At 36.2% G+C, this 22,281-nt stretch overlaps 3 protein-coding genes across 4 annotated transcripts; 2 read left to right on the top strand and 1 right to left on the bottom strand.

Annotated features, from left to right (window-relative positions):
• Positions 1-218: 218 nt before the first annotated feature.
• LOC116201887 (proteasome subunit alpha type-3) lies at positions 219-3,826 on the bottom strand. Its single transcript, XM_031533337.1, has 10 exons — positions 3,607-3,826; positions 3,457-3,496; positions 3,266-3,349; positions 2,616-2,689; positions 2,186-2,272; positions 1,999-2,083; positions 1,748-1,794; positions 1,359-1,424; positions 1,141-1,231; positions 219-584 (listed from the first exon to the last, which is right to left on the bottom strand). The coding sequence occupies exons 1-10, from the start codon at positions 3,708-3,710 to the stop codon at positions 513-515; spliced, it is 750 nt and encodes a 249-aa protein (XP_031389197.1). The 5' UTR covers positions 3,711-3,826; the 3' UTR covers positions 219-512.
• A 3,936-nt stretch (positions 3,827-7,762) lies between these two features.
• Positions 7,763-10,637, top strand: LOC116201082 (probable serine/threonine-protein kinase PBL3). Of its 2 annotated transcripts, none has more exons than XM_031532171.1 (6): positions 7,763-7,893; positions 8,402-8,742; positions 8,842-8,977; positions 9,348-9,439; positions 9,590-9,713; positions 10,011-10,637. In XM_031532171.1, the coding sequence occupies exons 1-6, from the start codon at positions 7,833-7,835 to the stop codon at positions 10,388-10,390; spliced, it is 1,134 nt and encodes a 377-aa protein (XP_031388031.1). In that variant the 5' UTR covers positions 7,763-7,832; the 3' UTR covers positions 10,391-10,637. The 2 variants fall into 2 exon arrangements, with proteins under 2 accessions (XP_031388031.1, XP_031388030.1); XM_031532170.1 differs by having other exon boundaries at positions 7,764-7,893; positions 9,348-9,484.
• A 1,341-nt stretch (positions 10,638-11,978) lies between these two features.
• On the top strand, positions 11,979-14,210 carry LOC116201083 (urease accessory protein F). The gene is made up of 3 exons (XM_031532172.1): positions 11,979-12,137; positions 12,566-13,472; positions 13,605-14,210. The coding sequence occupies exon 2, from the start codon at positions 12,582-12,584 to the stop codon at positions 13,311-13,313; it is 732 nt and encodes a 243-aa protein (XP_031388032.1). The 5' UTR covers positions 11,979-12,137; positions 12,566-12,581; the 3' UTR covers positions 13,314-13,472; positions 13,605-14,210.
• Positions 14,211-22,281: the final 8,071 nt, after the last annotated feature.

The raw sequence follows: 22,281 nt of genomic DNA on the forward strand, positions 1-22,281 counted from the left end.
TCTTTTCGTAAGCGGTCATGCGAATTGATACTGAATGAGTGTTGTCTACCTCTGATAAATATTTTTTGAATGAAATAAAACCAAAAAAATAAATCTAGGTAATTTCTTTTTAGATATTCTTTGGATTTTCAATTGGAATTCTATAATTTTTAGAATTTATCAAAAAAAAATGAAAAACCATAGGGAAGAAAGACAAATACCACCCAAAGGAGGCATGATAGAGTTTGGAACTCTATTCAAGAGCAAGGTTTCTATTGAAGAATTCACACCATAATGGGTCGAGAAATTCGTTCAGCATACCATAAGCATGAGGAAACTAGTCCATTCAAATCGCAGGGAAATGGAGGAGACAATTACATCTTAACAGCCCTCGAGAAAATATAATCCGACCTAAAGTTCGTCCCTATACTAACTCGAGAAGCAGTTGAGGAATCCCCAGGAACTGTGAAGACAAACAGAGACAGTCTATAGCCCATCCAAAGAGGTAATCGCAGGCCCTACTCAACCACCAATCAATCCGCATCCATCTCTTCCAGAGCCAACCTAGCTGCATTCTTTGCCTCCTCCAAAAGCTCTTCAGGGACCTAAGTGAATTTACCGCCAGAAAGATAATGAAGAGTTGAAGCAGCAATGAGTAAGAGAGACCACTATGTTGACTTCTCAGAATTCTTTGAATCTGAATCTCACTTAAATATGTACATCTATCAGTCATTTCAAAGACAGAGATTGTCTATATGTCCAAGCTCAAACGAAATATCTGCAGTTCATGTTTTGATTGTTCATAACTATCTAATAATTGGGAGTGAAAATAAGATTCCTAGGATAAGGCTTTTCAATGGAATGTCGAAAGGCAAGATATTTAGTTATGCAAGTTGTGCGGCAATCTAGCCGTGAACCAAAAAAAAAAATTTGTTATGCTCAAGGGCGAGGAGGGTTGGTTCGGGGCTTCCCATCCTCCTATCATTGATGAGAAAACCTTTAGGCTTATTATCCAGGAACATGCAATACAAATGCCAGATATCTTCTCATCAGCAGAATAAAGGGAACATATCAAGCACGAAACACAACCAGTAGAGGCAGGAATCGGGATTTTCAGTAGTAAAGATGAAAGAAGATTGCACATTAGATTATGAGATTTACCTTCTCATGCTGTCGCTTCGACTCATCACACACCCAGCTCATTTCCAATTCAAAGGCTTTGTCCTTAGCCTCGTCATGTACTTTATAAATGCTGTTTAACAGAGAGAATAAAATCAAGTCGATATCCAGGCAATTTTGCTGAACAGAAACAAGAAACATCATGCTGCACCTTTCCCATAGCCTATTATAAACAATGTGAGATAGAGTGCAATTCTTACATCTTGGCTACTTCAATGACTCCATCCCTACATGTCATCTCAGACAGCTTTAGCTTCTCGATCTCTCTGCCAATACAAATATAATTACATCAGGGCACACAATACAATTATGATTGGAAAAGAAAAAGCATCCCGACATAATTTCTAAGCATGCGGTTTCCATGGAACATTTTTTACTACATACAACAGTAGACTCTTGGCGAACATGACAAATTCAATATTTGAAAAGCTCTATCCAACTGACTACTTTTAACAGTGATCAAACCTAATCAGAGGTCCCGATACTTTTAAGTGAAAATCAATCCTCCTAGGACTACCCCCAAAAAATTTCAGTCTTTGGACAACGTAAACTCCCCCAAGGAATTATGTTCCAAGGTGCAGCAACTTACGTCTTCGCAGCTTGCTTCCCTTTACCAATTGCAGCACCAAAATATCTCTGCATCATAGTTTTACAGTAATTACAAATGAAACTAAGGCAAAGTAAGTTAACAACCATCATTTGTAACCATTGAATAAAGAATAGAAATCATCATTGTATCCACGATACATAAAAATGACCAAATGAGCAGCCAAATCCCATGATTTGAAGTTCAGAAAGAGAAACAATTCAGAAGCAGGGAGATAGGAAGAATCAACTCACATAGGAGATGCCAGAGGGTTCAACCATGTATAGTTGGGGTCCATCCCTGTCATAGCCTCCAAGAATTACTCCACAGCCAAAAGGTCTGCAGACCATTAACAAGATAAGTTATACTAAATGCGTATATAAGCAATGTAGAGCTTCTAAAAGAACAGCAATAGAGCTATTTAAAAAAATTCTTCCCAACCTCAGCCACCAGTAAAGAGTGCATAGGTGCACATAACTTGCAACACGTTCTGCAAGTTCCTTCACAGGAATGGGCTCACCATAGACACTGCAAAAAAGAAAATACGATCATCAGTTGGAACCAGCTAACCCACAATCTATCCTTCCAAATAAACAAGTATAACATCTAAAAGACTGACACATCAATGGAGGAGGCAATATCAATGAATCTCTACTTTAATTTCGGCAAGCACCCACATTAATTTAACAACATGATTGAACATGCAGAAATTTCAAAATACAGTGAGATTCTAAAATAGCAGAACCTTCTTGGAAAGCTATTCAATGCGAATAGCGGGGTACGGTGCACTGAATTTAACCAAAAAACAAAGGTTTGCATGCTCATATGGCTCTCCAATCGGTTCTTTCTCTAGATATGGTACGGTACAAACCTGTCGTAATTAGTTGCCTCAGATTTTGCTCGTGCAACAATTTGTCTTCCATCTGCAGCTAGCCCAGCAACAGCCTGAGAAGAAGGATGGTTCAAAATTAACAATGAAAAATATATCCCAGAAAACTAAATTAACAATGAAAAATATATCACAGAAAACTACTCAATAAAAGGAGTTTAGCTTATTAGCACCATATTGCAAGGTTATAGATGTAGATCCAGGGGTTTAGTTAAAGATATCTGCCTCCATTCTACAATTCTTATGGAAGAAACTAGTTATGGCTGAAGGCTTTACCGTGGCGAAGCTTGGACTGAAAAGCTAAAAAAGCACGACTTTTTTCTTATGAAGGTAATGCTGCTTGGTAGCATATAACAGACAGAAAAGTGAATGGTCTAATCGAGCAAACTCATATTTGTAGATTAGGAATGAACAATGAGCAAACTTTCAGTTAAATCCAGAGTTCAACTGCTCTAAAGAGGGGGGGAAAAAAATTTTGAAGCTGTAAAATTGGGAAATGGTAAGTAAAGATGAGTACAGAAGTACATATCATCCGATGGGTGAAGTCATTTCAGTCGGCAGATTCCTGAACTTTAACAACATTACAAATTTTTGGCATCTAAAGTTCTAAGGGACGGCACGGGTTAAAGTACCATGCCGGAATGGCGGTGAACGGAGTGGATTCTCCGATTGGAGCCAGGGAGCATCATCTTCGAGGTAATGAGCTTCTCCACACCCTAATCATCAAATCCCAAAGTGTCCATAAGCACAGAAATATAACGCGATCATTCACCGGAACCGACACCAAAAAACGATTGCAGCATAAGCTACAACGGAAACCTACCAAGACAATCCCATCCTTGCACTTGATGCCTACTACAGTGCTGCAAAAGGCATCAAAGAAACAGCTCAGAACCAGCTCGGACCTTGAACGGAAACCCTAGGAGAACGGAAATTGAGGCGGAGAAAGTGAAAAGGTGAGTGAGGCAGGTACCCGCTGTTATCGACGGCCTTGGCGGCGTATTCGATCTGGAAGACGCGGCCGTCCGGCGAGAAGGTGGTGACCGAGAGGTCGTACCCGGTGCCTATGCTGCTCATTTTCCGGTCTCTGTTGTCGTCTTAGCTCTCGCGCTGCTGCTTCCTCTTGCAGTAGAAGTAGGCGCAGATGGAGAGGAAAAGCTTTTCGTTGCTTGAATGTCAAGACAGAATGAGAAGGGACTTCGTCCGATGGGGGAAGAGGACATGAAGCAGGCCGATTTGAGGATTTCGTGGGCCGGTTTGGGCCCGGCTCTGAACTTGGACCATATTAGAAGGGAATTGGGCCGGGCCGTGAATTAATTTTCTTTTTCTTTTTTCGTTTCCATTTTAAATTCCTTTGAATTCATATTTTTCGTGTGTACCCTAATATCCGGAAACGTATCATGCCCCGAATAATCCAGTTCAAGCCTTTTCGGTCCATTAAATGGTAAAATTCTCATAATCGATTAGTTTCTCTATCCACAATGCTTGAACCTAAGATCTTTCTTAAAGGGAACAAGCGTCGAACCGTCTTAACCAATTATTGTTGGTGAATTCATTTTTTTTCTAAATAGTAAGCAACCAATTTTTTCAATGTCACAATATTAGAAGAGTTTACCTTCCATTATGTTTGAATAATGTTAAGTAAGGTCTTTGGAAGGGAGTGGTTCTAGGGGTTAAGGAAGTTTAAGGAGGAGAAGGACTCAAAGTATTTGAAAATATTTTAGAAATTTTGTTTGAATAGACTTAATTAAAGGGTTTGGAGATTTTTGGAGATTTTCTTATGATTTAAAAACCTTGTTTTGATTATATATTTAGAAATAATTCGAAAGGTTTTAGAGGGTTTGTAATAAAAGAATACTTTTAACGCTCCTAAACTCCCCAAAATTGGAAGGTTAAAAAATTGGCTCGAACACTTCCAAAACTCTCCTATATTATTAAAAGAATCGTCCAGATAAGGAAATCTGAACACTTCCAAACCTTTCCCACTCCAAAAACCTCTGTACACATCTTCCCTTACGTACAATTTTTTGATTTCTTTGAACTAGCATATCAATAATAACCACCGTCCTTTATAATCTTACAATTTTGAGGGATCAAAAGACGTCCCGTGAAGGATGGAAATAGCTCTCTTGTCCTTTGAATGGTTTTGCATGCCTGCGTCTACGATTTTTGATAGACCAGATCCTGGACCCAGCATGGGATGAAAAATGGAGATGTTGGGATAACTCCTATATTTAGATTATTTTATACGGCAAATTGTTCCATGACAAACTACTAGTGTCATAAACCCAACATATATTCACATAAGATGCAACACATATAATATCATTTCTCAAATTGCGAGAGCAAGATAATTTGAGACAAATGACAAGTAAGGTAGTGTTTGTTTGGACTTAATTTGTCCATATTTTATTTAATATTTTAAAATTCAGAAATTATATAAAAAATATAAAATTCCAAAAAAAAAACCGGAGGCAATTCAATAAGAGAAGGAGGGGTCGGTGGTATCGCCGACGACCTCGACTGGTGGTGGTGGCTGGAATCTATGGCCACCACCACCCCTCATCTTCTTCTCTCTTTTCGATTTTCAAAGAGAGAGAGAGGGAGTTCAATTGGAGCCGTGGGGGCCTGGTCGCCGGCCCCCGCCGGGACAAAGGATGTCACCGGCGACAGCCCCCACGATTCTGGTTGAGCTTTCTCTCTTTCTTCGATTGGCCATCACCACCCAATCGAGCTCGTTGCGACCCTTGACTTTGCCGGCGGCCTTGATTACGGCGGTAGTGGTTGGAATCTGGGGCCACCACTGCCACCTCCCTCAACCGTTGCCCTTCATCCCCCCTTCTCTCTCTCTCATCTTCTCTGTCCAACACAGGTGGACTATCTTGCAAAAAGGAAAAAAAGTTTGAGGGCACCAATGCAATAATTGAAACAAAATGCCCCTAGCTGAGCGGATTAGCTAAAAATTGGCGAATGGCTAAGTAGGTTTTGGATTACTTAATGATTCGACACTTTTTTTACTAACTTATTAAATTAAGTCAATTTTCATATTGTGTCATCAAACAAGCTTAACTCAATTAAGTAATTAAATTCAGCATTTAATTTGAGTTATCAATTACAGCCTATGTGAAGTACTTAAGAATCGGGCTTCGGATTTTTCACTGGATGAGCCCATTAATTGACTGGGCAGCAGTTTTCAAACTAAGCCCTGCCTGGCCCGAAGGGTCCGGAGCATGTGAACCCCAAAACAAACAACATCCAAAGTCATCTCCTTCGAAATGAAGGAAAGCTCCCAGTTTATGAGGATTCAGCAGTCAGCAGGACAAGTGGAAGGGATATAAGGAGATCAATTATCAATTTTAACTTGTCCCAACTGAAAACCTCATTGATATTTTCCTTCTTTGACCAAAAAAGGCCTTTGACTCCAAGAATTCCACAGCCTCCTCAACAAGATTTGGACAAAGTAGGGTCGGTTCCTCAGACAGCCACGCGGGAGCATAAATTTTCCGAATTAATGGGCAAGCAATAGCAATTTGATAAAGGGAAAGGAATTTCATATAGTGGCACGAGTTACCGCTACGAAATCATAATGTTTCATGTTCGATTCTAGTTAATGGACTGTCGCGCCCTTTTATTTGATTTTGCTATTTCTATTATTGTATTAATCCATAAATTTCTCTTATAACCGAAAGAAATAATAATAATAATAATAATAATAATTATTATTATTATTATTATTTCATTAAAAGTCAAAGACCACTGTATATATTTTCTTAAGAAAAAATTAAAATTTAAGGGAGCATAATATTTCTCTCGGTCCATTTCTCCTTCTCCAAGATATCTATATATCTATATATATGTATATGTATATGTATGAAAGTTTGAAACTCGAAAACCAAAAAAAAGAAAAAAGGAGATTGAATTTAATAATAATTTAATAAGAAAACTTTGAAGGGTCAGCAGCCTTCGAATGATTTGAACAAAGGCCAATTCTTCAGCTCCCTCTCTATTACTAAAGAGAGCGCTGCTATATGTTTTTTAATAATTAATCTAAAAATTTTTCAATTCAAAATCTCATTTACAATGACATGATCTGTACTTCATATAATATTCAAGGACAATTCGATAAATGCAAATGAAATTTCAAATTTTAATTGAGAGCATATTTAGGCTTATTAATTAGAAGGATTTAGTATTTCTTTTTTGGGTATTTACCTAAAATGGTCCATGGTTTATCCGTTTTGTCAAATCTATTATATATTTTTTTTTGTCAAATCTATCTCGTGGTTTACTTTTTGGATCAAATCTATCCTGACGTTATCTTTTCCGTCGACATCTAACGGCCATGTTGATGTGGCGCCCACGTGGCAAGTGTGACCCACTATCTCTTCACGTACCACGTCAGCACAGCCGTTAGATGTCGACGGAAAAGATAACGCCGTGATAGATTTGATACAAAAAGTAAATCATGAGATATATTTGATAAAAAAAATATGTGATAGATTTGACAAAACGAACAAATCATGAGTCATTTTAAGTAAAAATCTATTTTTTTTAACTATATATATATATATATATATGCATGACCATATGTATTAATGCGCATCCGGAGTCCATGCTCTGCGTCGAGTCTACGAGATAAGTGAATTATCTAGTTCCGGAGAATTTTGCACATGAGACCGATAATTTATAGCGACCGGCATTCTTTCTGAATTTGGGGATGTGCATTTTGATTTTTGAGTCGGCTTCATAATACAAATATCAAATATGTGGGGCCATGACTCTTGACTTAATGAATTTTCAAAGATGCTTTTTTTTTTTTCAATTTGAAAGGAAGTGAGGCATGACATAATGATAGTCTTTTTAAATATCAAATCTAAATGTTAAATAACTAATAAAAGAATTTGAATAGCCATATTACGTATCAAACTTGTAACCTCTAAATCAACAGTAGGCGAGGACGTCCACCATTACAATAAACTCCTGATTTAATTCAAAGATGCCATTTTCCAATGGCTGAATACAGCCTTTGACTAACTGCTATTCCTACTAATCATTCACATCTATATATAGATTAATAATATATTAATTGCAATATATTAACATCGTGTGTAATTTTGTTTGTTCTTGGATATATATATATATTTCCAAGGGGTTTATGGCTTTTACTTGTAGACGGCTCTTGCGCTCCATTTTTTCTCCATGGGAAACTGCTTGGGACAGCCTGCAAAGTGTGCTCACGCTTCATCAAGCAACATCGCTGGTCAGTTGCTTCCTCTGCAATTTTGTCTAATGTTCTCTCCTATGTTGTTATGCTTTGTTATTGTTTCGATGATCGGTTAGTCCGTGAATTTGGAAAGATTTTTATGTTGTTGTCATTCTTGAGAAGCTCAATTTCCGGTATTCCATGTTTCGGTTCCTATTAGAGAGCTGGAATTGACCTTTATGGTAGTTCTAGTCGTGCCTCTGAAAACTTGGAAATCCTTGGATAGTATGCTTATGGAAGACCTTTCCTTCCGGGTTTGCGTTTTCCTTCGAAAACAAGTTCAGAGTTCCTCTCTTCTCCGACGTTCTCGGAAAACAGGACATGAGTTTTTGCGTTTTCAACCAAAACTGCAACTTCTCTGGATTATTAGCGTGCTGCAATGTTATGGACTTACTATTGTACGACTGCCACTCTATGTTTTTGTAAATTGTTGCACGAATTCTTTCTGATATGAAAGTCGGGTTTCATGTAAAATTCCATATTGTTAATAATTATACTCTGTCAGACTCGGGTAATCCTCACAGCGGGACAATGACTGAAGATGATTCAAGCTTGAAGCCTTCAAGCCAGCGAAAAACTCTGGCAGGTTCTGAGAACAAATCCTTCACGAAACCGAGATTTGACCCTGTGATTCCCAATACTCTCAAATCCTTCAGCTTAGCTGAGCTCAAGAATGCCACCAAGAACTTCCGCTCTGACAGCTTTATCGGTGAGGGGGGGTTCGGATGTGTCTTCAAAGGGTGGTTAGACGCGAACACATTGGTCCCTACTAGGCCGGGAAGCGGGATGGTCGTGGCCATCAAGAAACTCAAGACGGGAGGCTTTCAGGGCCACAAGGAATGGCTTGTAAGTTGATTCATAAACATTTCATCTTCAAATGTTTCATTCCTACTGTTTCCTACCTTTCTGAATTTAATTGCTCCGACGTTCCAACTTGGCATGCAGGCCGAAGTCAACTACTTGGGTCAGCTTCACCATGAAAACCTCGTAAAGCTTATCGGTTACTGTGCGGAGTCAGATAATAGGCTGCTCGTATATGAATGCATGCCTAGAGGAAGTTTGGAGAATCATCTGTTCAGAAGTAAGTGCGTCTCTTATCAGCACTGGAGTGGGCGCATGCTTCTAATGTTCTTACACGAAGTACATTGATCAAAGATAAGATTATAGAAACAAGGTTTTTCGAATACATAGATAATCATAGAGCAATGGAAGCATGCCATTCGAATTAGCTCTGCTCGTCTCGTTGTTTGACCATTCTCGTTTATACATCATAATGGGATACAAAAGAATATAAGAGTTTAGGAACGAAATTGACTTATAACTTGGATTGTTTCACGTGATGCTATTTCGTTTTTATTTTCATTCTCCTGTACCATGTTTCCTGATTTATTCCCGTCACGAATTACTTCAAACAGCTGAAGGTGTTCATAGTATCTTTTCTCGTTCTGCAGAAGGTATCCAACCTATTGCTTGGGCTACAAGGATGAACATTGCTGTTGGGGTTGCACGGGGACTGTCTTTCCTGCACAGCTTAGACGCAAATGTGATTTATCGTGACTTGAAAGCTTCTAACGTACTATTGGATTCAGTATGTGTATTCTGAAATCAAGCATCAACAATTATTACGTCGGTTAACTATTACTGGTGAATGGATGGAGCCTGACCCGATGAGGTTGTTGAAATATATGTGTAGGATTTCAATGCGAAGCTCTCAGATTTTGGATTAGCTAGGGATGGGCCCACTGGGGATAAGAGTCATGTTTCGACCCGGGTCGTGGGAACTCGAGGCTATGCAGCCCCTGAATATGTGGCAACAGGTCAGTTTTAATTTAAAGCGAATCCTGATTCAGTTTATGGATCTTCCATTCAGATTTATTCGTCTGTGTTAGATCGGTCATCACTTTCCATTTCCGCTTTTCTTGATTAGCGAGAAAATAAGTGCAGGATTCCAATTTGAAGATGTTTTCTTTTTTTTAAGTGGAAGTATTTCTCTGCAGGAAATCGAGATGTTCTTTAGAGTCGATCAGGATTGATTGATTGATTGGAAGACTGTTTTATATAGAAATCATCGATCAATGTCTATCGTTTTAACTCCTAAGTTCTGAATGGAACAGGTCACTTGACACCAAAAAGCGATGTGTACAGCTTTGGGGTGCTCTTGCTAGAACTGCTGACAGGTAAAAGGGCACTGGATGATGAAAGGCCTGGTTATCTCGACGAGACACTAGTCGAGTGGGCGAAGCCATTCTTGAGAGAGAGCAGGAGAATGTTCCGGATCATGGACACAAGATTAGGGGGGCAGTACTCTAAGAAGGGGGCCCAGTCGGCAGCGGCCATAGCCCAGCAGTGCCTCGATTTGGATCCCAAGTGCAGGCCACCGATGAGCGAGGTCTTGACAATGTTGGAAGAACTTGTTTATTCATCGAAGAAACCTCTGTCTTCTCCTTCTCCTCAAGCAGAACTCCATGGGGCTAAGTATCCAAGACAAGCGTAGGCACATCTGCCATGAGTCAACAGATGCAGATTTTTTCTTTTGTTCATTTATTTAGTATAATGGGGCCGTCATAGCCTCGAGAAATTGTTTTTACGAACTAAGGAATATATTGATGCTGTACAGAAACATATATCTCATGTTATCAGTAGGTGCAGGCCAATAGTTATGTGTAATATATTGATGTGTAGGCGGATTTTGTCAACCAAGATGAACAAATCCAGAAAGCAAGTCTTCCGGACTTTGTAAATTTGTCTTATCATCGTATAATCTGAACCGAAAAACCAAAATAACATGGCAAACTGTGAAGATGAAAGCTATCTTCATTCTACAATCTCGGGTGGATATCTGCCATTTGCTGTTAGAAACACGGCAACTCGAGATTGCATAAGGTACTGGATACAATTCTTGCTCGGAAAAGCCGGGCCCTGGATCTATCTTGCAGCTATCTGAGAATGCAAATACCGGGTACTTATTGCTGATTACTTGATACAGTATTATTACATGCAGCACTGACAATGCCTCAGCAAGTTCGAAATTCTGCCAGTTACATTTCGATCAAGTTTTTTTTTTTTTTTTTTTTTTAAGTTTATTTTATTTTTATGTGCAGGACGAGATGAACAAATCCACAAAGTCTTCCGGACTTCGTAAATTGTCCGCTCATCGTGTAATCGGGACTGAAAGACCTAAATCACGTGGCAGATTGTGAAGATGAAAGCGATCTTCATTCTACAATCTTAGGTAGTTATCTATAATTTGCTGTCAGAAACACAGCAACTCAATACAATACTTTCTGGGAAAAGCCGGAAACCCCGAACTCTTGGTAGCTTGCAGCTATCTGGGAATGCAAACACTGGGTATTTATCGCTGATTGCTTGATTCAGTATCATCTATGAGTACGGAAAATGACTCAAAACGAGCTCGACAGTTACTTTTCGATCAAGTTTTCTGGATCAAACCGCTCTGGTTAAGTCTAAGTTCATCCATCCGCATCATACCAGAGGGCAAATAAACTGTATTCTTGCGCTAGCTGACCAGTGACCAGTCCAAATAGAATAAACTCGAATGGAATCAGCTCGGACTAAAAGCACATGGAAAGCAGAAACCATCAAACCCCGGAAGCAAACTTGGGAATGTGCGTTTTTTCATTCCTTTTCAAGTATGATCTAGTTACATTTCGGGGTCACTAGAGAATAACTCGTTTCATATCTATGAACCAAAAAACCATAGACTGATTCATAGAGCAAATTGCGAGAAGCGGTCCTTTCCTGTTCATATGTGACCCGAAAGTTCGGATTTAGTCTAGAAAATAGAGTGGAACGTGATGTCTAAACCGTTCCGAATATCGGTTTAGATCAAAACCAAACCAACCCAAAGATAACGGCCCGGGTCGATTATTTTGTGACCGGGAGATGTTTGGTGCGTTTGGTTTCAGAGTTAAAGTAATTTTGATTTTGATTGTGAAAAAAGACAAATAATTATGTAGTGTGTTGAGTTAAAATTAAAATTAAAATTTTTTATTTGAAAAATATGTATTTTTATTGTGCAGTGTATTGAGTTAAAAGTTGAAATTTTTGTGGGAAACCAAACGGAAAAAAAGTGTGCCCCAACTGCCATTTTCAGAATCCTCCCAGTCGGTGTCAGATTCCCGACACAAACAGAGCAAGCATCCATTTCCCTCTGGAAGATAAGATTCCTCGGAGCTGTCGATCCTTCTGTATGCGAATCTTCGAGCTTTTCAGTCTCCAAGGTATTGATCCTCGATCACCGCCTTCATCCTCTTTTTCTTCTTCTTGTTCGAATAATTCATGCGGAAGCTATTCCTATGTCTGATGTAATTCGCCGTGAAACGTGCAATCTTGTCGATTTCCCGACAATTCCTTGTTTAGGATTTCCAATTTTGCCTTCAGATGGGTTTTTGAAGTCACCGGCCACTGTTGAGCCGGCTGGGGTAGATTAGGTGATGATATACGGCTTCTATATGTGTTGCCCTAACACGAGTGAAACTCAGTTGCTCGTCGAAGGTTCTGCGTGTTAGTAGCTCGATCGGCAAGGGCTGCAAGCCTGCGACCGGGATTAGGACCAAGCTGGACTTATCTAATTCTGTTGTGATGAGCCGTGTTGTGTTTTTGCGCATTCTTCCGATGATTTTGGTATCGTTTGGTTGGTTATATGCAGAGTTTGTGGGAACTGAATGGCAGATGAGATGGAAATCGGTCATGTTAGCAAGAAACCGGCCCACGCAGCATCGTCGCTGCAGTGGAGTCAGTGGCAGCTGCTGGATTCTATTCTCCCGACTGGTGGATTTGCGCATTCATTTGGTCTCGAGGCTGCTATTGGGACCCATATGATTGGCGGAAGCGAAGATCTTCGAACTTTCGTGGTCCATGTACTCGAGAACAGCGGAAGCTTACTTCTTCCCTTTGTGTACTCTGCGAGCAAGTCTCCCGATGCCAACACCTTGCATAATCTCGATAGGATGTTGGATGCAATGCTAACAAACGAAGTGGGCCGAAAGGCTTCTGTAGCTCAAGGATCAGCCCTTATAAGGGTGGCTTCAGCTGCATTTTTGGAGATTCCGAGTCTCAAAATGATCAGGGAACGCTTCCTGGGTTCCGGGACAGTCTGTTTCCACCATGCTCCGGTCTTTGGGCTTATATGCGGACTGATCGGGCTTGATAGTGAGACGAGTCAGAGGGCGTATGTGTTTATAACCATGAGAGATGTTATCTCAGCTGCAACAAGGCTGAACTTGATAGGACCCCTGGGTGCGGCTGTGCTGCAGCATCAGATTTCTGATGTTGCTGAAGCTGTGGTCGAGAAATGGAAGAACCGAGCAGCCGATGAAGCGTGCCAAACGGTTCCGTTGCTGGACACAATACAGGGCTGCCATGCCTACTTGTTCTCAAGATTGTTTTGCTCGTGATGCAAACCAAACCCACCACCCACCACCCACCAACCCCGCGCGCCCCACCCCCCCCCCCCCCCCCCCCCCCCCCCCCCCCCCCCCCCCTCCCCTTCCCCCGGGGAGCTGTAGACTGAACCTGTGAACAACATTCATATTATATGATGCCTTCTATGCCCGGTGAGTCGGACCAGCATTTGGCATACACTTTACATTTCGAATGACATAAAATTTGATATCTCATGTCTCGCAAATTCATGTATTTGCAGTTATCTTCAATATAATAAATGACACATCGGTCTATCTTTACAGGCTGTTCTAGAAAATGAATTCAACGGGTCACTTCTCTATGAGCTCAGTCTATAATTTGCACTAAGCGGATCTCTCTCTGCCTCCAGCTCGCTTTGGTGGGTTATTTGGCCGTGGTAAGACCCTCAATATACCCGAGCCTTTTTCGGCTTGGCGACTGTGATCTGCACCAGTGACAACCTGGCAGCCAGCAGCGGGAAAAATGAAATCTTGCAACTTCAAGCTGCTGGGGTCGCTGCAAGGTTGAGTTGGAAGTGTCTTTGCATGTCATCCTGGATCGGCAGCGACCTGATCAATGCGCCTTCGTTCGGTGGTCCTTGCTACATTAGCATGATTTGTTGTTAACATTGGCTGGGGTGAAGCCTGAGGATGCAGCATATTGGGGAGGATGATACCTGTGATCTGTGTTTAATTTGATTTGTGACTATCTAATTTTTCTTTTCTTAATTTACATAAGGGCCTTTTTTTAATAATTAACTGCTAGATTAGCATATTTCAATGTCAAACTATTTATTTGTATATATCTAAAGTATCGAAGCATCGGTCTGACATATTGCCTTAGTATTTGAACTTAGTTTGATGTATCTATTGCCCGAACTTTTCTGCTAATTTCATAATATTGTTTTCGATTAATTAGAGTATCTGAAGTCTTAATGGCAACAAATCACAAAATTATCTCTAAAATTTCATAGACTAGATATAACATTTTGCCCTATGAATTTTGACTTGATGTCCTATATATATATTCAATCATGATCGTTGGATTTCTTAATTTAACCTTAAAATCAATATAAATATCTCATCGGATTACAAGTGCCTTTCCAAACAATCAACGTATCTACAAGAACTAATGTTCTCTTAATCCGATCAAATCACAAAGGGATTTGAGATTAAAATATATATACAAAGAGAATCATCTCATAATTACACTCGAAAGATTTGAAAACTTTTGCAAACTAGAGGTATACCGAGGGCTGGTCCAAAATACTTGAAAGCTTCCAATCCTCGCGATGATCAAAATTAATATTAACCATGAATTTTGGTTTAATTGGATCCTTTATGTTACGAACTCTGAGTTGAAGTCCGAACTGACAGAGGCCAGGGGTCAAATTGAAACACTAACAGGAGTTTGGGCTTCTGGGCTTGAAAAACTGAACCACAGGGATCCATTCACCTACTTTAACTTGGTCAGCTCAGCTCCTCCTGATAATCAGTCGTCGCTTTATTTCATTGTTATTGTTTATTTACATAATACTAGTATTCTAACCAGTGCGGTGCAGGAGTTGATTTGAACGGAATTATTTATAATTTTGAAAAATAAATTAACTTTTTAAATATAATAAAAGTATTCAACAATAACTTATTTTTTCGTTACAAACCTAATATATTAGACTAATTTAAATAGTTTAGTGCAAATTTACTACTAATTCTCCTATCTAATTGCATTGCATATTTATTTAATCGTTAGCATTATTCAGATTTCTACAAATAGAAGTATGCAAATTTGTTTTTGTAAATATTCTTTAAATAATATATTGTTAAATTCTTTGTTATTAATTAAATTTTACTTTTTATGTGACACTTATTCGTATAATTATAGTCCTGTGTTTTTTTTTGAAATCTTGCGTACATGTAACTAAGTATTTTATTCAACATATGTTAAATATTGTTAGCTAATACAAATATATATTATACAACACGTTTAAATATATAAATTTTATTTTGCATATTTTTTGAAATATTGAAATCACAATCCTTATTTCCACATGATAAATTTATTTTTTAATGTGCTAGTAAATTCATATAATGAGTGTTTTTGTGATAATTTATACATCTAATTAACTAATTATTTTGGAATATAGAATATTCTATATCTATTTTAATATATGTTCATTAAATTACTCATTGTTAAAAAAATTAAGTATAATTATTACATTTATTGACAATATTTATTGTAAAAGGCAGTCAATTTTACATAAGAGATTGGGGAAATATCCTGAAAAATCAATTACTTTCGTGAAATTTCTCGATCTACCAATTTTTTAAATTTTGGCTTGAAAAATCACAATATTTACCTATGTTTCCCTGATTTACTAATATGTTAATTATGCCATCAAAACTGCTAACATGACCGTTAACAGGGCTAATGTGACATATGATCGCCTACGTGGATGGCATGCCACAAAATTTTTAATCGAAAAAATCACATAGTTTGCTTTTTTTTCCTCATATACCAAAATATCAATAACATTTCTTTCATCTACAAAAATATCAATAACTTTAAAAAATCACATAGTTTTCTTATGTTCCCTCATCTATCAAAATATTTTTTTCCCCAAAAATCACATCTACCAAAATATAATTTCTTTGAATGATTGTAAGCTTGAATGAGGGACCTGATTTGAATGTTAAAATAACTTTTAACATAAAAGAAGTATTAGAATAGTTACAAGTTTGTTATTTGCAAATAAAAAAAATCCATATCTATTATCACATTAAATAATATAGGAATTTAGACATATTATACTACAAAGACAATAACCATGCTAAAATAACAATTCTAACAGAACTTGCGCACACCAATATCTATACAAATTTAGCATGGTTATTTAGTATGGTTGAACTTGTTGGACACGGGGACCGATTACTTTAGCATGGTTCAACTTATTTTGACATGGTTCATATAAATATAGATTTATGGGACCAATTGTTATTAAATTTTCGTAATATAGATATGATGAAAATGCTGAAGATAATTCATCTATTTGCATTATCAAAATTTAACACCTAAACTACAAACACAAAATTGAAAAATCCTAAAATTCTAAAAAAAGTTTACGCGTGAAGAAAAAAAAAAAGCTAAAGAACTCACCTCCAAAAATCTAACTATGAATGTACCTAAAATTAAGCTACGTACATGCGAGATAATAATAATCGGTCCCAGATATCTATATATATGTGATTTAAAATAAAAATAAAATTCATTTTTCTAAAAAAATTAAAAAATCCGATAAAATAACTATCAATTCCACAAATATATATTTATTTATTTTCAAAATTAAAAATAAAAATTTTAAATAAAGAAAACTCATATAATCAATAAAATAATGAACGGTTCCATAAATCTATAACTATATATTTCTAAAATTCAAAATTTTATAATTTCGAAAAAGCCAAAAGATTGAGAAAATTCCATTTAGAAACGAAGTGTTTGGGGATCATTTGGCATGACCCACTTTTATCTTGCTTTCATATATATACAAAGACGAACTTGGACATATTATATTGCAAAGACAATAACCGTGCTAAAATAACCATTCTAATAGAACATGTGTCTAATAAGTTGAACCATGCTAAAATTTTATAGATGTCAGTAGGGGCGGAGCCAGGATTTTCATCCAGAGGGGGCAAAAATGTCACTTGATATAAATAGTACATAAATATTTTTTTAGGGGGGTAAAATATTAATTTTACATAGTTTTGAGGCAAAATTTTTAAAAAATCCAAAGTTCAAGGGGGGCAATTGCCCCATACCAATTAATTGGCTCCACCCCTGGATGTCAGTGTGTATAAGTTCTATTAGAATGGTTATTTTGGCATGATTATTGTCTTTGCAATATAATATGCATGGTTGTTAGAATCGTGATTACGATTCTACGATTCAAGGGGTGGCTAGCGATTCCGATTCCATGGCATGAATTAGGAAGGTAGAATCGTGATTGAATCGCGATTCGAATCACAAAATCGCAGAATCGGACCGATTCTACGATTCTAGTTTCAACCCAAAGTTATATGCCCCTCTCTCTCCCTCCTCATCTCTCTCATTGTGTTACAGTATTACTCATAGGTTCTTTTATTTTATGAAAAGTTTAAAACTTGTCTTCTGGCTATAAGTGATAGAGACCTGAAAAGTTTTTCAAACTGCTTTGAATTAGGTTTTGGCCAATTCCTGATTGCCGTCTGGTTTGAGATGACTTAGGCTGGAAATTTTTTCGACCTTTTTAAATGCGGAGAAAGATGATTTCAAGAAGGGACATACCAAGAAGAAGTTAGGGATAAAAAGCAGCTTTGCCTACAGGATTCGTGACCACGGTACTATATCAATTTTCATTGGAGGTTGTTATAGTGAGAGCGTTCTCTTGTGGAGACTAAGCACCATCAAATTTTGACGAACGAAGTATAAAGCAGCGAGATTTATCATTTAATGTTTACTTCTACTATTTCTGACATGAGATTTGATATATATCTGTATATGTTATTTTTTTAATTACATGTAGAATATTACGATTCGCAATTCAATTCTACGATTCACGATTCCACAACCCTTAACCGATTCTAGGTAGAATCGCGATTCTGACAACCTTGATAATATGTATAAGTTCTTATACTACTTAAAGTGATAATAGATATGGATATTTTTTTTTATTTGCAAATGACAAACTTATAATTGTTTTAACACTTCTTTTCTATTAAAAATTCTTTTAACATTCAAATTAACATACATATATTTAAGTCCCTAATTCAAACTTATAATCATTCAAAAAAAATCATATTTTGGTAGATGTAGTTTTTGAAAGAAGTCATATTTTGGTAGATGAGGTGTAACATCCCAAATTTTTATTCAACTCAGAATGTTCATATTTATATTTTTTTTGAAGTATTTGTTAATTACAATTTTTTTATGTAACTAATTATATAATTTTTGTTTCCATTGAGATACTAGATAATCTTCAAATTGCTTTGCAGGTGTCCCCCTCTTGTTAAGCTTATTCTTTGAACTTTAATTGGTGATCTACTTCCACCGCCTTAGTCTTCTCTTTTAAATGGCCTTTCGTCAACTCTTCTCGGCTAATTCCATTTTTACAGCCAAACCGTTACAGAGAGAGACCTTGAGAGAAATTCGAGGGAAAATTATGAGAAAAATTATAGGAATGGAAAACATTCAGTTCTTGATGTTTGATGTTCGGGAGACTTGTCAAGGTGATTAACATATTCTTAAACTAGTATTTTTATTATCGTTCTATTAGTATTTTTAGAACTGCATTGTTATGGTCATTTCAGTGTCATTGATCGTGCATGTATTTTTATACAATCGATCATTATATTTGTAAATGAGGTAGTGAGATTTGTGTTATGCAACTGAGATTACTGGGAGTTAGTGAGTCTTGTGGCGCTCTGAACCAGTCATAAACCGAGCAATAGGAAAGGTCTGCCTGAAGCAGAGAGGTTGTTAATATGGAGCTGACACTACGGTCGGGAGTTAGGAAGGGGCACAGGGACGAATTGAGCTCTGGAGGTCTCGACGATATTTTTATAATATTAGTGAACTCGTGCTATGATCCGGCTAATTTAGGTTGTGGTTATTCACTGGGCGTCAAGCTCACCCCCAAAATATATTCTCAGTGTTTTACAGGTCGAAAAGGCGATGGATGCATGAAATTTTATCGGGATTTTTACTCGTCCGATTAAATTTGTAATTCTTTGAGTATTTCTAATTTGCATGGAAATTCATATGCATTTATCTATTTCATCGTGTAAAATTTTTCGAATTTTACATGAGGGAACAAAAGCAGACTATATGATTTTTTAAAGTTATTGATATTTTGGTAAATGAGGGAAAATTTATTGATATTCTAATAGATGAGGGAAAAAAAGCAAACTATGTGATTTTTTGGGTTAAAAAGTTTGTAGCATGCCATCCATGTCTGCAACTGTCTACAACATCAACGCCGTTAGTGGTCACGTCAGTAATTTTGACGACCCAATTAACATATTCGTAGATCATGAAACAGATGCGAACGTTGTGGTTTTTTAGACCAAAATTTTGAAAAATTGGTAGATCAAGGAATTTCATGATTTTCCAGGCTATTTTCCCCAAGAGAAATATCTCTAAGTAGTATTTTAATTTCCAAAATTGAAAATTATCCGTTTGGTTTTATAATCATGTTTCTAAAATTTTAACTCTAACTTTAACTCTACTCACTACACAATAAAAATCAACAACACAATTATTATTTTTTCCCTTTTCCTTCAATTTTTTAATCATACAATTCAATTTTTAATATTAAATTCTCTCAACCATCAATTACTTTTTTCGCAATTTAACAGCACAATCATTACTTTTTTCTCAACTATTCATTACTTTTTCACACTTTTTCTCATAATTTAACAATACAATCATTACAACCCAATTAAAATCAAAACTCAACTCTACTTAATTTTAAAACCAAATACACCTAAGTCTTCATAATTTTCTATTGCATTAATTCAAGAGTATTTATTGAGTAGCAATAAATGCTACTCAATTAAATTTTACTTATATATATATATAAATATTTGGAAAGATTATTTCTGGGCGATTGATGTCAAAATGTTATTGACACATGTCTAAAAGTACCGAAGCATATCATCCACTATTGTCTCAAGAATTTAAAGTTATTTCGATGCATCTGATTATTTGAATTGGTGATTGATCTAATTACATCATACTAGTCTTTATTACCTGTGAGTTGTATGGGTAATTTCGTATGACATTTCATTGAATATTTTGGATTCTAAAGTAAGAATACACTCCTTAACATTTTCGAATGTAATTAAACTTTTTGGGTTTCAAAATAAAGTAAATTTATGTAAATCATGATCCAAAGTATAAATAAATATGTTATAAATAATTCTATGCCCTTGGAAAATTATTTGTTTCACATAATATGAAAAAAAATTTCCTACTAAATTTTTTAACTTAAACTTGGAACGGAGATTTGTAATATCAAAATCTCATTTTAATATTTACGCATGGAAATTTTTTATGAAATTTCATTGAAAATTTTGCATTCAAAAGTAAGATTAAAATTCTTAACATTTTCGAATGTAATTATACTTTTTGGGTTCATATAAAAGTTGGTCCTAAGAATGAATATATATGTTATAATTAAATTTATGCGCTTGGAGAATTATTTGTTTCATTTAATACGAACATTATTTTTCATACTAAGTCTTTTTTACATAAACTCATAACATTGATTTGTAACATCAAAGTCTAATTGTATATTAATATTTTTTTTCATAAATTTTAGTTCAGTTATAAACTCTAAAGTCATCTATCACTTCAAAATTAATTTTTTTTTATAAATTATTATTTTTTAAAGTCCTTATAAAAATATGATTCTTATTTTAATATGTAAACCTGTGTTATATCACATAGAGTAAATGTATTACGTAAAAAAATATATGAAATTAAATTGATTTTAATTTAATTAAAATTATTTTAAAAATTAAATTAAAATTGAGTAAATAGGCAATTTGGTCACTGACTTTCACAGATTAGTCAATTAGCTTCCTGACGTATTTTTTGTATCAATTTGATCCTTGAATTTGTCGAATTGCCTCAATTTGATCCCATACTTTTCCAATTTACAACAATATGTCCTTTTTACATCAATTACATCATCCACTTAATGAAATTATATCAATTACATCATCCACTTAATGAAATTACATCAATTATATCCTCCACTGAAAGAAGTTACATCAATTACATCCTCAGTTGAAAGAAGTTACATCAATTACATCCTCAACTAAATAAGTTGGGTCCTTTATGACGCAATATACATCAAGTAGGTCATTCGTGTACATCAATTAGGTTATTCCGTCAAAATTCGTCTGACGATGTTAACTAAGGAGTATGTTATATCGTGTAGATCCTTGCTTTCTTTTTTTTTTATAACAGAATTTTTTTTAAAAAAAAAGTGGGGGCCAATGGGGGAGTGACCCCGCCTTGGGGGGAGGTCACCGGAGGGTCTAGTACCCAATGGGTAGGTTGTCGGTGGGGAGACCCCACCGAAGCTCTCCCTTCTATTCCCTCTATTTTTCCTTTATTTCGAAAAACAGAGGGAACAAGGTCGAGCTCTGGTGGAGGCTCCTTTCAATTTTCTTTTGTTTTTGTTTTTTTAAAAAAGACGACGGAACGACGTCATTTTGAGTGGTGAACTCAATACGACGTCATTTCAATCTTTTTTAAAATGATAAAACAACGTCATTTTGGGTCCATCCCTCAAATTGACGCCATCTTGTCATCTTTCTAAAGCCCCCGTTTTTCATTTTTTTCTTAATTTTTTTCTATTAGACTAGAATAAAAGAATTTTTTTTAAAAAGAAATGACCTAAACGATGTAACATTCTCCACAGTTAACGTCATATTTAACACCATGATGGCGGAAGGACCTAATTGATGTACCAAAAGAAGCTCTTTATGTATTTTGTGTAAAAAAAGGATACAATTGATGTAACGATAACTTAATGATGTAATTTCTTTTAGTGGATGATGTAATTGATATAATTCCTTCAATGGAGGATGTAATTGATGTATAAGGACCAAATTGATGCAAATTGACAAACTCAAGGACCAAATCAATGCAAAAAATAAATTAGGGACCCGATTGACGTTATCTGCGAAATTCAAGTACCAAATTGCCTATTGACTCATTAAAATTTTAGATTGTTTGAGTTTATTCCACCCCTACATATTGCATAGGATACAACATTATATATATATATATATATATATATATATATATAACTTCGACATGGGAAATATTATATATATATATATATATACACGACTTTAATATGGCTATATTAGAATATCAAAATGTCAACATACTTCCTGGCCAAGAAAAGAAAAT

The sequence above is a fragment of the Punica granatum genome, chromosome 3, assembly GCF_007655135.1.
Source record: "Punica granatum isolate Tunisia-2019 chromosome 3, ASM765513v2, whole genome shotgun sequence".
In the NCBI taxonomy this organism is placed as follows: domain Eukaryota; kingdom Viridiplantae; phylum Streptophyta; class Magnoliopsida; order Myrtales; family Lythraceae; genus Punica; species Punica granatum.

Bases quoted from the DNA above. Each gene is read 5' to 3' on its own strand.
- LOC116201887 (XM_031533337.1), bottom strand. From the start codon at position 3,710: ATGAGCAGCATAGGCACCGGGTACGACCTCTCGGTCACCACCTTCTCG. The intron at 2,273-2,615 runs GTTTGTACCGTA...TCTTTTTTGCAG, and splicing joins GAGGCAACTAATTACGACAG to TGTCTATGGTGAGCCCATTC. The intron at 2,084-2,185 runs GTTGGGAAGAAT...AATGGTCTGCAG, and splicing joins ACTCTTTACTGGTGGCTGAG to ACCTTTTGGCTGTGGAGTAA.
- LOC116201082 (XM_031532170.1), top strand. From the start codon at position 7,833: ATGGGAAACTGCTTGGGACAGCCTGCAAAGTGTGCTCACGCTTCATCA. The intron at 8,743-8,841 runs GTAAGTTGATTC...CTTGGCATGCAG, and splicing joins AGGGCCACAAGGAATGGCTT to GCCGAAGTCAACTACTTGGG. The intron at 8,978-9,347 runs GTAAGTGCGTCT...CTCGTTCTGCAG, and splicing joins GGAGAATCATCTGTTCAGAA to AAGGTATCCAACCTATTGCT.
- LOC116201083 (XM_031532172.1), top strand. From the start codon at position 12,582: ATGGCAGATGAGATGGAAATCGGTCATGTTAGCAAGAAACCGGCCCAC.